The sequence below is a fragment of the Phoxinus phoxinus genome, assembly GCF_949152265.1.
Source record: "Phoxinus phoxinus genome assembly, chromosome: 22".
NCBI lineage: Eukaryota > Metazoa > Chordata > Actinopteri > Cypriniformes > Leuciscidae > Phoxinus > Phoxinus phoxinus.
Window position 1 is genome coordinate 20,781,346 of NC_136897.1, and position 13,896 is coordinate 20,795,241.

General features: G+C 41.4%; 2 protein-coding genes across 4 annotated transcripts in view; one reads left to right on the forward strand and one right to left on the reverse strand.

The window, feature by feature from the left end:
• The window catches only part of arhgef10la (Rho guanine nucleotide exchange factor (GEF) 10-like a), a 107,996-nt gene extending 94,308 nt beyond the window's left edge, over window positions 1-13,688 (reverse strand). For both annotated transcript variants that reach the window (XM_079596674.1, XM_079596673.1), the window contains exons 1-3: window positions 13,380-13,688; window positions 6,259-6,522; window positions 5,369-5,390 (exon numbers count right to left, since the gene is read on the reverse strand). In XM_079596674.1, the coding sequence (XP_079452800.1) occupies window positions 5,369-5,390; window positions 6,259-6,517 (281 nt within the window). In that variant the 5' untranslated portion in view covers window positions 6,518-6,522; window positions 13,380-13,688. The remainder of the gene's footprint in view (window positions 1-5,368; window positions 5,391-6,258; window positions 6,523-13,379) is intronic.
• LOC306990178 (uncharacterized protein) lies at window positions 1,278-5,318 on the forward strand. Of its 2 annotated transcripts, none has more exons than XM_079596675.1 (3): window positions 1,278-1,411; window positions 1,480-1,529; window positions 1,601-5,318. In XM_079596675.1, the coding sequence occupies exons 1-3, from the start codon at window positions 1,398-1,400 to the stop codon at window positions 5,212-5,214; spliced, it is 3,678 nt and encodes a 1,225-aa protein (XP_079452801.1). In that variant the 5' UTR covers window positions 1,278-1,397; the 3' UTR covers window positions 5,215-5,318. The 2 variants fall into 2 exon arrangements, with proteins under 2 accessions (XP_079452801.1, XP_079452802.1); XM_079596676.1 differs by having other exon boundaries at window positions 1,320-1,386.
• Window positions 13,689-13,896: the final 208 nt, after the last annotated feature.

Consider the following 13,896-nt stretch of genomic DNA (forward strand, 5'->3'; position numbering starts at 1 on the left):
AAGTGTTTGGTTGCTTAGGATCCATCATCCTTTGACTGTTTTGTTATTTTTGTATCTGGTGTTGTGTGTTGAAGTCACCGACACAGCACTGCGTTTGTGTGAGTTAGCTGGGAGGCTAAGTTTAAGTAAGCTGGCCATTGTTGGCCATTTTTGTTTCCTTCCCTCAGTCCCTGTGGCTGTGTTTTTTTGTATTTTTGTGTATAAATTGTTATTGAATTGATTTTCTATTTGTATGTTCCTTTTTGAGTGGATTATTTACTTGTGTTTTGTTTATTTTGATTATTGTGAGTGTAATTGCTTTTTATTTAAGTTACAAAAGAACTGTACATTTTTGTTGGCATTGAGTATTGAGTGGGGGATAGAAATCCGAGGGCCTCTGGCCATCTCCCTCTATATTTCTCTTTTTATTGTACTTGTGATGTGATTGAGACCTCATGTGAAATTGTATTTACTTGTTTTTCACTTTTTTTGTATGTTTAAATTAAGTGATTTTGTCTTTAGAGTTTCCATCCACGTCTCCATACTCACCCTGCCTTTGGCGACAAACCTGTGTGCCCTTGCGTAGGGCTGATATTTCGCTGTAAATATTTTGGGTGGCGTAGTCGACTATAGGATTCTTGTTTCCTTTGCCACTTTGTAACTCCTCCTACCTGACCGCTTTAGCCACACTCGGAAAGAAACCAGTCACTCGAGCGTCACTTCAAAGCGTCATCAGCTGTGCTCAAAGGATCTGCCCTTATGTTAAAGTTTGGTTATTTAAGAAATGAATAAAGATAAAGCCAGATGCCCTGTTGATATATGTGTGATATATGATTTATTTAAACTGCAAAGGTAAAGCATAAAATAAAATTGTGACAGATGAGAAGAGGAAGGAGAATTTACAGTATATTTTATTGTATACTTGCATTAGGTTTCTCGACAAGAATAGGTTTCACACATTAATAAAATACTGAATGCAATATAAACTGAGTCAGATGCTGGAATAGCAGCAGCACATCTATGTAAACAGTGCTGACACACACCCCACCAATGAAAAAGGCTATTGATAGCTCCAACCTGCAGCAGTATAGACAACTTCATGGTGGAAACATTAATTCAGCTGACAATAACAGAGAATAATCTTAAGATGGTTTCCTAATGGCACCAAACAAATATCACTTACCATAATGTGAAAATGGTGACACCTGAAACTCATAACTATCCATTAGAGGTTCCTGCAACAACTGATTGGTCTAAGACAATAATCTATTAAACTGTGATTGATGGTCATGATTGATGAGTCAGGCACTATAAAAAGATGAGTTCAGTAAAAAATCTACATAGTTGGGTAAAAGTGTTTCTTTTTTTTGTAGCTGGTGAGCATAGGACAATTTTGGCTGGATAGGGGTGATACCACTATGCAAATCTTAAAGTATGTTGTTTTGATTTAATATATCTGTTTGTTAGTTCAACTTTCTAACTTTTCTTTCTTTTTTTCAGTTTTTCTTTGGCAGTACTCTTAAGCCTTATTCATGGCAGTATTGTGATTGGTAAGTTTATCCAGTTGAATTAGGCAAATTAGTGTCAACACTATTTTAATGATGGCATTTTGTCTTTTTAGTTTATGGCTATAGCTCTATAACCAATGGAGGCTATCCTGGAAATTACAGACCCGAAGCAGATGTTAAGCTACAAAGTTTCTACAGCTGGTATAACCCAGATGTTGCAGGACCAATCAGGCCCCTGGGTTTCAAGAACATTTATAGTACTGCAGTTAAGGGAGGATATGACACTGGAAGCCATAGTTCTCAGATTGGCTCTTCAGGTGGTTCAGTAACAAGTGGAAAACCTGGTTCTGATTCTGACACTAGAAGCCAGAGTCTGGGATCTCAAGTTGCTTCAGCTGTAAGTGGGAGTCTTGTTTATGGCTCTATGGGTAGTGCAGTGAGTATGGGTATGATGCCATTGCAGCAAAGCAATGATTCTGTTCCCAAGCCAGTACAGGTAGTTCCCCAAATTCCACTGCAAACCAGCAATGAGCGTATGGCAAAGCCCAACATTCAACAGCTAGTGCAGGCAATCTCCCAGCCCAGTGTCCCACAATCAGGACAAGCCAGCTACCAGCCTGTGGGTCAGCCCAGTGAGCAGCAGCCAGTACAAGCCAGCTACCAGTCTGTGGACCAGCCCAGTGTCCAACAACCAGCACAAGCCAACTGCCAGCCTGTGGCCCAGCCCAGTGTCCAACAACCAACACAATCTGGTTACCAGTCTGTGACTCAGCCCAGTGGCTTGACCCTGATCAAGCCAAAAAAAGGTAGATTTCAATTTGGCTCCCTGGTCTTTCCTGGTACCAGGCCACTCCAGAAACCTGGTTTTAGCTCTGTAGTTCATTCCAATAACCTGCAACCAGCACAAGCAAGCTACCAGCCTGTGAGCCAGCCCAGTGGGTCACAACCAGAACAAGCCCGCCTTCAGCCTGTGAGCCAGCCCAATGGGCCAGAACAAGCCAGTTACCAGCCTGTGAGCCAGCCCAGTCAGCGACAACCAGAACAAGTGAGCCAGCCCAGTGGTCCAGAACAAGCCAGCTACCAGCCTGTGAGCCAGCCCAGTGGGCCACAACCAGAACAAGCCCGCCTCCAGCCTGTGAGCCAGCCCAGTGAGCCAGAACAAGCCAGTTACCAGCCTGTGAGCCAGCCCAGTCAGCGACAACCAGAACAAGTGAGCCAGCCCAGTGGTCCAGAACAAGCCAGCTACCAGCCTGTGAGCCAGCCCAGTGAGCGACAACCAGAACAAGCCAGCTACCAGCCTGTGAGCCAGCCCAGTGGGCCACAACCAGAACAAGCCCGCCTCCAGCCTGTGAGCCAGCCCAGTGGGCCAGAACAAGCCAGTTACCAGCCTGTGAGCCAGCCCAGTCAGCGACAACCAGAACAAGTGAGCCAGCCCAGTGGGGAACAACCAGCACAAGTCGGTTACCAGCCTGGGACTCAGCCCAGTGGCTTGACTATCTTCAAGCCCCAAAAAGGTAGATTTCAATTTGGCTCTCTGGTTTTTTCTGGTACCAGGCCACTCCAGAAACCTAGTTTTAGCTCTGTAGTCCAGCCCAATAACCAACAGGCCAGCTACCAGCCTATGGGCCAGCCCAGTGGGCAACAACCAGAACAAGCCAGCTACCAGCCTGTGAGACAACCCAGCAGGCCACAACCAGAACAAGCCAGCTACCAGTCTGGAACTCAGCCCAGTGGCTTGACCCTCTTCAAGCCCCCAAAAAATAGATTCCAATTTGGCTCCCTGGAAGTTTCTGGTACCAAGCCACTACTGAATCCTAGTTTTAGCTCTGTAGTTCAGCCCAATAACCAACAACCAGCACAAGCCAGCTACCAGCCTGTGCGCCAGATCAGTGGGCTGCAACCAGAACAAGCCAGCTACCCATCTGTGAGCCAGCCCAGTAGACCACAAACTGAACAAGCTAGTTTCCAGCCCAGTGAACTCCAACCAGTACAAGCCAGCTATCAATTTGTGGCCCAGTCTGTTGACCAACAACCAGCACAAGCCAGCTACCAGCCCAGTGGGTCACAACCAGAACAAGCCAGCTACCAATCTGTGGACCAGACCAGTGTGCTGCAACCAGAACAAGCCATCTACCAGTCAGTGGGCCAGTCTGCTGGGTTGCAACCAGTACAAACCAGCTACCCGTCTGTGAGCCAGCCCAGTGGGCCACAAAAAGAACAAGTTACTTCCCAGCCCAGTGGGCTCCAACCAGTACAAGCCAGCTACCAGTCTGGGGCTCAGCCCAGTGGCATGACCCTCTTCAAGCCCAAAAAAGGTAGATTTCAATTTGGCTCCCTAGTCTTTTCTGGTAATGGGCAACTCCAGAATCCTAGTTTTAGTTCCGAAGTTCAATCTAGTAACCAACAATCAGAACAAGCCAGCTACCAATCAGTGGGTCGGCCAAGTGGGCCACAACCAGTACAACCCTGCTTTCAGCCTGCAAGCCAGCCCAGTGTGCCACAACCAGAGCAAGTCCGCTACCAATCAGTGGGTCGGCCAAGTGGGACACAACCAGTACAACCCTGCTTTCAGCCTGCGAGCCAGCCCAGTGGCCCACAACCAGAACAGGTCAGCTACCAGTCTGTGCGTCAGCCCAGTGTCCAATCACCACAAGCCGGTAACCAGTCTGCGGGTCAGCCCAGTGGTCCACAACCAGAACAAGTTAGCGTCCAGCCTGCTGACCAACAACCAGTACAAGCCAGCTATCATTCGGTAGTCCAGGAGAGTGGACAAACTGTTTTCAAGCCAGTGACATCTCAAGGAGGACAACTTTTTCAGATTGGGTCGAAGCTTTATTCATGCCAGCAGTTTGCATCACAGCCCGGTTACCAGCTTGCAGCCCAACAAGGACAGACTAGCTATCAGCCTCAATCCAGACCTAGTTCTCCATACTTAACTCAGCCTACCTACGAGTCTGTGGTGCAACCCATCAACCAATTCTCTCCCACACCACTGCAGTCCACACTCCAGTCTGTTTTCAGACCAGCTCAGCTGCCTGAACAGCCTAGCCACCAGGTCCGAGTGCCTCCAAGCTTCTTGCCTCTTGCTAAGCCTGGACCCTCCAGTTATGGTTCTGTATCTCAGCCCAGTGGCCAGCCTTTGAGGCAACTGCACCAGCCTGGCTTCCAGCCTCTGGCCTGGGTTTATCAGCCCTTAGTGAAACCTGTACAATCTAGCTACAGACCCTCAAGCAAGCTGGAAAATCTCAACTACCAGCCTCAAATACTGCCTAGCCGCCAGTCTCCAGGTCAGTCCAGCTACAATTACCTTGCCATGCCAGTGCAATCTAGGTACCAGGCACAGTCAAGTTCTGAGACTGTTTCTTCCATAGCAGGGCAGTCAGATTCCCAGCCTGAAATGCTTATGAGCAACCAGTCTCTAGCTCAGTCTGGCTACTCTTCTATAGCCATACCAGTGCAGTCTAGATACAAGCCCCAGGTACAGTCAAGTTATGAGACTGTCTCAGAGCCTGGAATCCAGACCTCTTCAATGCCTGGGCAATTAAGTTACCAGTCTGTATCCAGATCAAGTTCCCCAGCCCTGGAGCAGCCCAGCAGTCTCTTTGTTTCAAGCGTTGAGTCGGTGTTGGAGTCAGTACAACCTGGACTTCAGTTTCCAGCAAATTGGAATTACCAGTCTGTCAAAGGTCAAAATCCTCATAGACCTGCTCAACGTAGACTACGTTAATCTCAGAGCTGGTTTAAGCTGTTGTAACAGTTTTTTTTTTTTTTTTTACTTGTGTTTGCGGTTTCCTGTTTTTGGCTGATGTTTTAATAAAAAATCATAAGCAAATGCCTGTCTGTTGTGTTTGTTTGAAGTGAAAACTAATTTTGCAACTTACCTTTTGTTGGTGGTTGACAAATCTGAAAAGAAATTAAGAGGTGGGTAAAATTTAAGGACTTTGCAAAGTCAACTAATTTAATTGATATAACCTTTAGACTGAATGTTAATGTTCTAAAATGGTAAGCCAACTATGGCAAAACCTTGCAGTGTTTTCTAAAAACATAGTTCATTAAAAGCATAAGTCACCCAAAAATGAAAGATTTATGCCCCATGATTTACTCACCCTCAAGTCGTATGAGTTTCTTCTTTCAGGTGAATACAATTGGAGTTATATTACAAAAATATTCTGGTCTTCCAGGCTTTATAATGGTAAATGAGATTTTGAAGTCCAAAAAAGAGCATCCATAATGTATTGATGAATATGGAAGCGTAGAGGATAGAACCAAACATGTCAATCACCATTTATAAAGCGAAATGTCAGAGGAGCTTGAATTTGTTTCCCAGCCCTATTTGTTTGAATCCTAGGAGGCCTACATCTTATGTCATGCATCGTGTCAAGGGTTATTCTTGGCATAAGTCAAATTGCATAGGCTATTTGAAGCTAGTCATTTTAGTTGATAAAGTTTTAAATATGGATATTTTTCTCACACAAATGCATTGCTTCGCTTCAGAAGGCCTCAACTCCCTGGAGCCGTATAGAATACTTTTATCATGGATGGATTCACTTTTCTGGGCTTTAAAATCTCATTTACCATTCACTACCATTAAAAAGCTTGGAAGAGCCAAGACTGAATGAAGAAAGTCATTTACACTTAGGTTGGCTTGGGGGTGAGTAAATCAAGGGGTCATTTTCCTTTTTGGGTGATCTATCCCTTTAATTCCCAGTAACAAATGAGTTCTGCGGTGAATATTTAAGATTTGTGGGAATGACTGAAAAAACAAACTTACTAGTGATATGAGAACCTGTACACTCCTGACCAGCAGGGGAAACTGTAGTGATGGCTTGAGATGGATCTGCATGTTTTTCCTGAGTTTCATTCAATTTGCTTGAATGTGTCTTAAGCTCACTGCATTTGCCTGATGTCTCATCTCCAGAAGCAGTCTTGCCCTTTTGTTTGCCAATATCATCTTCAACTTCAAATTTCTCTCTCTGCTCTTTGTTCTCCTCATCCTCCTCCAGCTGCTGGTGAGATGAACCTTTGGACATAGGCTCTGTAAAACAAGGGTCAGATGTTATTCTGTACATGATATATACATTTAGAAGGCAGCATCTCATTACTGACAAAATTGGAAATCGTGCTGTGAATGTGGTACAAAGTCCAGTCATTTATTAATTTACCCAAAAAAAATATCCAAAGTTACTTATGAATGAGGAATGATACAAATAAAAACCAGACCTGTTGCATGGGCTGTGCAAAGCGTGGCTTCACAAGGCCTCATCAATAGACAGAGGTGGTGAGTTATCGCTCAACATAAAATGAGCACCTCAATGATTTCCGCATTCATTTTAAATGCATATCAAACAAACTAATAATCGGAAGCACTCAGTTAATTATTTTTTTGGTGTAGCTGTTCTGCATTGATTCATTATGTATCTGTCACATTTTCCTCAAGCAGTGATTCAAACTGAACAAATTTCACAGACCGTACTGCAGCTCAAGCCTAAGACTGGGTGGTGGTGGGTGGTAGGAGAGAAGGGAGAGTTCAGATGCCATCAGCCCCACATAATCAGTACCACAAAAAGCACTTGTTTCATTATGAGTGCTACAGTGTTTTGTGTAGGGAGCTTAAACTTGTGAAAATGGAAATTAAATGGAAATGTAGAAAGTCAGATAACTGTGCAATACGAGTTATTTTAACTTCATAGAATTTGATTAAACTGAAATAAATGTGTATGTTATTTAAAGCTAGTATTGCAAGCCAGTCAACTCATTAGTGTTGCTTACATGTAAGTCAACTTTATTTAACTACAAAAAAATTGAAATGTATTTCAGCATTCAATCTCCACAGTCTACTCCAGGTTTTAATAGTGATTTATGTTTTAATAAAGCATTTATGTACCGCTTTTAACTTCTGTATATATAGAGGGAAAAATTTCCTTCTAAAATATCACATGGCGAAATAAATTAGGCTCTTTTCAGTCCCGTATTGATTTTTGGTTAGTTTCCAAACAACTTAATGAGAAGGTCATCTGTTGATATTTCAGTGACTCCTCTCACTGATCATAAAGCTATATATGTATATTAATTTGTCCCTTACTCAGGATTATAATTAAAGAGCATCGTTCTGGAAATTGAACATCTCTCATCTTAAACATGATTGTGTTAAGCTAAATTTCAGATATTCAATGTAGATAAAGCTATACAAATGAGAACAATTTTAGCTTTTATTGGTAACTGTTTAAATCTGAGGTGGGAAGATATCTAAGAAGATATGGTAGTGATTTACCTAGAAAGAAGAGATCTGAAGAAAAATGATGTCATTTCTACAATAACATTTCTTTCCCAAAAACCCATAGAAACGTTGTCTGAACATGGAAATGTGGAACTATCTAATTGAACCATGTCTGAAGGAGCTTTTATTAGATCTAGACAGCGTTGGTTAGAGCATGGAGAACAAAATTCATCTTATTTTTTCAACTTGAGAGATGTAATTCTAATTATAGTACCATTCAAAGATTACAGATTAATGGACATATAGCTGAGAATGCAAGAGAAATTGCACAATTTTGTGATGATTTTTATAAGACGTTGTATAGTTCCTCTTTGATCATGGATCATGCTACTTAGTTGTTGTAAAATTAGTGGGGTAGATGTGTGACATGTGTGACCAACCTCTTTGTTTAGAGGAGGTCACTGAAACCATTAATCATCTTAAACTTAACAAATCTGTGGATGATTTGTCTTCTAAGTTCTACAGATTGTTTGCAAAACAACTTGCTCCTTTACTTTTGCAAGTTTTCAGAGAAAGTATTTTAAAAGGATCTATTCCCCCTACACTTACACCAGATCTTATTACATTACTCTCAAAGCCCAATTAAGATGTTCTTTTTCTTGACAATTATGTCTTCTTAATAATGATTAAATTTCAGCTTTAGTTTTTGCTAGCGTCTTTAAAAAAGTAAAAGTCTCATCTCAGTCTGTTTTTTTTTTTTATTGGGGAAAAATATTTCTTACAATATTAGATTAGTATTAGACGTATTGATTATTCAGACTTAATTATAGATGAGAGCTTTATTCTGTTTTTAGATTTTTAGAAAGCATTTGATTCTGTTGAGCATAACATCATTTTCTTTTCCGTACCTTCATGTCTTTTTTAATCAAAGCAGTTCAATCACTAAATGCAAACAGTAACTGTTCTGTCAAATTGAAAACAGGCTCATATACCAGATTTAATTTGCAACGTGGAATTAGACAAGGATGCTCGATTTCACCATATTTACTTTTATTAGCTGGACAATTGCTTTCCATTCAGCTGTGCAGGGCATTAATATTGCAGACAGGCAGATTATACTGAGACAACTTTTTAAGTAACTCTGCTCAGGTTGCTTTAGTTATTTATGTATTTAGTTTATTTTCTCAAGCATCAGGCTTACACTTAAATATAAATAAATGTGAGCTATTTTCAATCAAAAATTGTCACTTGACAAATGTAGATGGCATCCCAGTGAAAGACAAAGTCACTTATCTTCATTTCGAGAAGAGTAGATGTGTTAATAACTGGTTACACAGAGATTGGTCTCTCAATGGTAGAAGGTCTGCTCTGGCCACATCTGCAGTCCTCATGGCTGCAGGACTATGGCATGTTCATACAGATGATCAGGAACTCTGGCCATCTTTTTCCTGGTGTTTTTCAGAGTCAGTAGAATGGTCTCTTCAATGTCCCAAGTTATTGTAACTGTGACTTTAATTGTCTACCGCCTGCAAACTGTTCGTGTCTTAATGTCTTTAGGGCCTTTCCAAAGATGCATGTGCAGTAATTGTTAATAGTTTATTGAACAAGCATGAAAACATAGTTTAAACCCTTAAAGTAAAAGGCACCAGCAGAATTATTTTTTGCTTTGCATATTATGTCACTAATTTAACCCATTAGACAGGCTCACTGGAATATTCAATAATTAATTACATGTCTTGTGTATGATGATGGACATCGTCACTTTGAGTCAAGATCTGGGTTTCTGAAGAACTAACCACAAATGGTACATTTGCCTATTATTCTAATACTGAATCAGTTACAAAAATGCTAACGTGAGGAAGAGAGCATGAATGACTCCAGACATGTTTTTCAGAAACACTATTCGTGTCCATTCTGATGTCCTTCTGTCCCTTACAGTGGGCCACAAACACAGTTTCTCCAGAAAACCCACTTCATGTTAGACCACACCACACACAATGGGACCCTTGTGATCAGACAAGAGTGCCATGATGCATTCATCACTGAGGAATCCCTGACTGTTTGTTAGATCACAAGTCAAAAGATCAGTGGTATGTGATGTGTGAAATGGTGGAACCAAGCACTGATGGAGAGAAAGGATTGTCTGTCTCCAAAATATTATCCATTCCTGTATGACATGTACAGTATGACATGACATCTCAACCAATGAGAGCCACAGAACATGTATGTCATGATGATAATTTATTTATTTATTTATTTATGGTCTGATCAAGCACATACAAACAAAAATGCTTACACCAAACTGGTCTGATCATGCAATACAGCATTACGATTAACATGAAATAACAATAAACATAATTGACTGTATGTACAATTATTCAATATAAAACTGGAATCCTCTACTGAAATGCTGACCTATTTTAGCTAAATATAATTAGACCTACATTGTAGGACCTTGCAGCATCAATACATGTTTACATCTGCCTAATTTGCCTATAGCTTCAACTACAGTAAGTGAAAGATACATTTTTAATCCTATAAATTAAATTAAAATTGAATTAAATCCTCATATTGAATACAAGACCTCCACATCAACTTGATCAATAACTTTCTATATTGTCTGCCCCCTGGTGTCATTCCTAATATGCTCACCTCTGTCACGATGCACACATCTTCTGACAGCAACATAACATCACAGAAAATATGTTGTTATTTATTTATATTTCAAGAAGAATATTGACTAGATTGAAGCAACTTGCATATTCATATTTAGTATAGTTTTTTCCTGCAGTCTGCATTTTTGAGTCGCAACCCACAAACTACCGAGTAATTTATGGAGGGGGCAGTGTATCAACACAATGACGAGACTTCCTTTTCCACTTCTTATCAGTGTCCCAAACGTCCATCTCATGAAATAGTTGGAGTTATCTTAAGACAGCTCAGAGATATGCCGTCTGTGATTCATACAGATTGATGATGTCATCCTTGCCCACAGGGTATTAAACCGGCGCATTTGCTCAGGATGAATGAATGCACTGCAAAATCTTAAAATGTGTCAAATTTTAAAAATGTGTTGCTACAGTATGTGTGTATTTTTTGCAAGTGTATATTTACTTTGCACAATCTGCTTTTCAATTTTAGCTGACAGACAAAAAAGCCTGATTACAATAACATCAGTGCACTCTGACTTAATTGCAGGTTCCATGGAAACATCGCCCTAACCTTCTACTTAAACCGTGGAATGGCTGTGTAGTGTACACACCTCTACATGTCCTCTATTGTCACAAACCACGCACATCCTTGAAATGTGCCACCTCAGCAATGGCTGATTTTGCAGACCACAGACATCCACGGATGCATTATTCATCCTTGGGGTTGTCTGTAATGCACTTTTCCAAATTAACGTTAAAGTCTGTGCATACGTCTGTGCATATGTCTTTTTTATTAACTGTTTGACCTCATACTTATGTCAAGTCACATTAATTTTATATAGTGATTGATACAACAGAGATGGTTTCAAAGCAGCTATACACTAATAAACAGGAAAATAACAGTGTAAATGTTGCAAATTGAATCAATTATGAAACTAATTTAATTTCAGCTTTAAATCAGCTCTCCAGAAGATGTCATTTCAATTCATTTCAATAACAGTGTCGATGTAGCTGTGACAGGAATGGTATCCGACGTAAAACCTGTGCCCAATCATGTGTGTGTGAAGCGGACCCTGGACTCTGAGCGGGAATAACGCGAAGAAAGAGAGAGAAAGAAAGTGCAGTGTAGCTGTAGCAAAGTTAGTGTCATTATCCAGCTCAATTTTGTTCCCAAAGAGCAACATAGTGTTGCCACATCTGGGCCGTGTGGAATTCCACGTGTACCAGATGTGGGCCGACACTATGTTGCTGTCTGGGGTCTCATATCCGATATAGTGTCAGAGGAGTTCAATTGATAATATTACTGAATATTAATTGTCATTTAAAATGTCCTAACTGGACCTTCCAGTGAAAATGACAGACATTTCTGTGATGATTTATGCAGGACTTAAACTCCACCAGTTCAAGCTCATGTTCATTTGCCTCCACTTCTGAGAGAAATGGTCACATCTCAAAATCCAATCAACAATTGGTCCATAGATCCAAGTACTTTTCCTAAATTGTTTCTTTTTCGATAATCTGTAGCGTATAACTTGGATGTATGTCACAATACAGAGGAAAAGATCTGGCACCACAATAAAATGCAGGGTCAACATGTGTAAATGACTGAAGCAAGGAATCCTATTGGCCACCTGGTAATAGTGATGCCAAAACACAGTATAGCCATAAAACTCAGTAACAAAGAGAGTCATGTAACAGGTCATTGTTCACTCAGATTGTTCATTCACATCCTCAAACCTTCAAAGCATGATGTGGTTTGGCATACACAGATTCAAAAGATCTGTTCAATTCTGCCTTTACGTCAATTGAAAGAATCACATAAAAAGCACAAGCTCCTCTTTCACCTTCTAAACATACAGTATAGTGTTTCATTTCTCTCATGCTGTTGTGTAATGTGTTCTCAAAAAGAGCAGAGGTCTTCATACAACACCTTTCACTTTTTGAAGAGCTCACATGCCCCAGGGAGTCAGGCAGGAACCTTCAAATTATTGCTAACATGTGGATGGAGCTCCCTCCACCCAATATCAGTATCACATCCGCTAGGAGGCCCCTGCAATCGTACACATGCCTTTGTCATCCCAGAGGGCCCAAAAAAGCCCCAGCAGTGTCCCTTCGGATTGGAGAGACCACTGACAGGGTGTGTTTGTACTGCAGCTCTCTCTCTCGGACATGCATGGACTGCTAATGATGCTGAACTGTCAGAGAGAGAAAAGGAGGGAAACGGAACACTGCCCATTTTTAAACCATCTAATTCTGGAAATGCAAAAGGAAGCAAGTGATAGCTGACTGGCAGCTAGATGCAGATTAGGAGTTCCAGGATTGTGAGGCCCTCAGTACTACACAAAGTGTGATTGTGGGATTTACATTGGAATTAGTCCATGAAAAAAATCTGCTCTGTGGTTGAGAGAGTCAGATATGTGGTTGTACGATAATTCCTGGTTTGCATTTACCACCTCAGAGTTGCATCTGTGTTAGAAGTTCTGCTGGATAACACTGGGTTAAGGGGATAGTTCACCCTAAAAAAAAATGCCTCTTTTACGCACCCTTGTCCTGTTCCAAACCTGCAAGACTTTTATTGCTCTGTTAAACACAGAAAAAAAACAAAGACTATTGGAGTATACTTTACAGGAAAATACTATTTCAGTTTTTCTACTTCAAAATGTCTTGTTTAATTCAATGTGATACTTGTAATTTCTTTGTAATTGTTTGTGAAATGTATAAGCAATTTCTGAGTGAAAATAGTTTCCACGCCATTTTTGGGTTAACTATTGCTTTAGCTGTCTGTGACAGGGTCTCTTTGGGTTGAGTGAGTTTTGTAAGATCCCTCTGTTCCCCAGTGAGCCACTGAAAGTAGGAAGAGTGAACACCCTCCTCTTCTGTCTTCTCTTCTCCTACCCCCACTCTACAGAAAACACCCCTTTTCATGGTGCCCATGCCTTTGTTGCATGAAAGGGGAGCAAACTTAGAGTGCTAGTGTGTGGGAGAAAATGTTAGATTGATAGAGCAATAAACAGAACAACTCACCTTTTTGTTCTCAGTAGTACTACCACAGGAAAGCTTCAGCACCTCCCAAGAGTGACTTTAATCCCAACAACCTCCCATGCACTTCCTGCTATGAAATCAGCTGTCTCCTTGAACACATCCTCCTCCTCTGTTTATCCGCTGCTGTTGGACTGAGGCCTCTGAGAGGGCGGCAAATACTGCTGTTTACTTTCCCACAGGCAGCAAGTTCCCGACTCTGCGCACTAACCGCTCCACTCCTCCTTGCTTTCGTAGGCTAAATGAGCCCCCCTCTTCCCCCGGCCTCCGTCACTCCCGTCTTTTCTTTCGCTCCTTCCCTCCCCTGCTGTTGGACTGTTAGGCTATTCTGAACAAGCATAATAGCTGTTAAGCTCCACCAATGGCTGAGCTGCCGGCAGACTTGTTGTCCAATTAAAGCCAGGTTAGTTGGTGAAGGGGCAGAGTCGAGAAGGGGAAAAAAAGAGTAAGACAAGCCTGGAGAAGGAGGGAGGGAGGAAGGGAGGGAGAGAGAGAGAGAGAG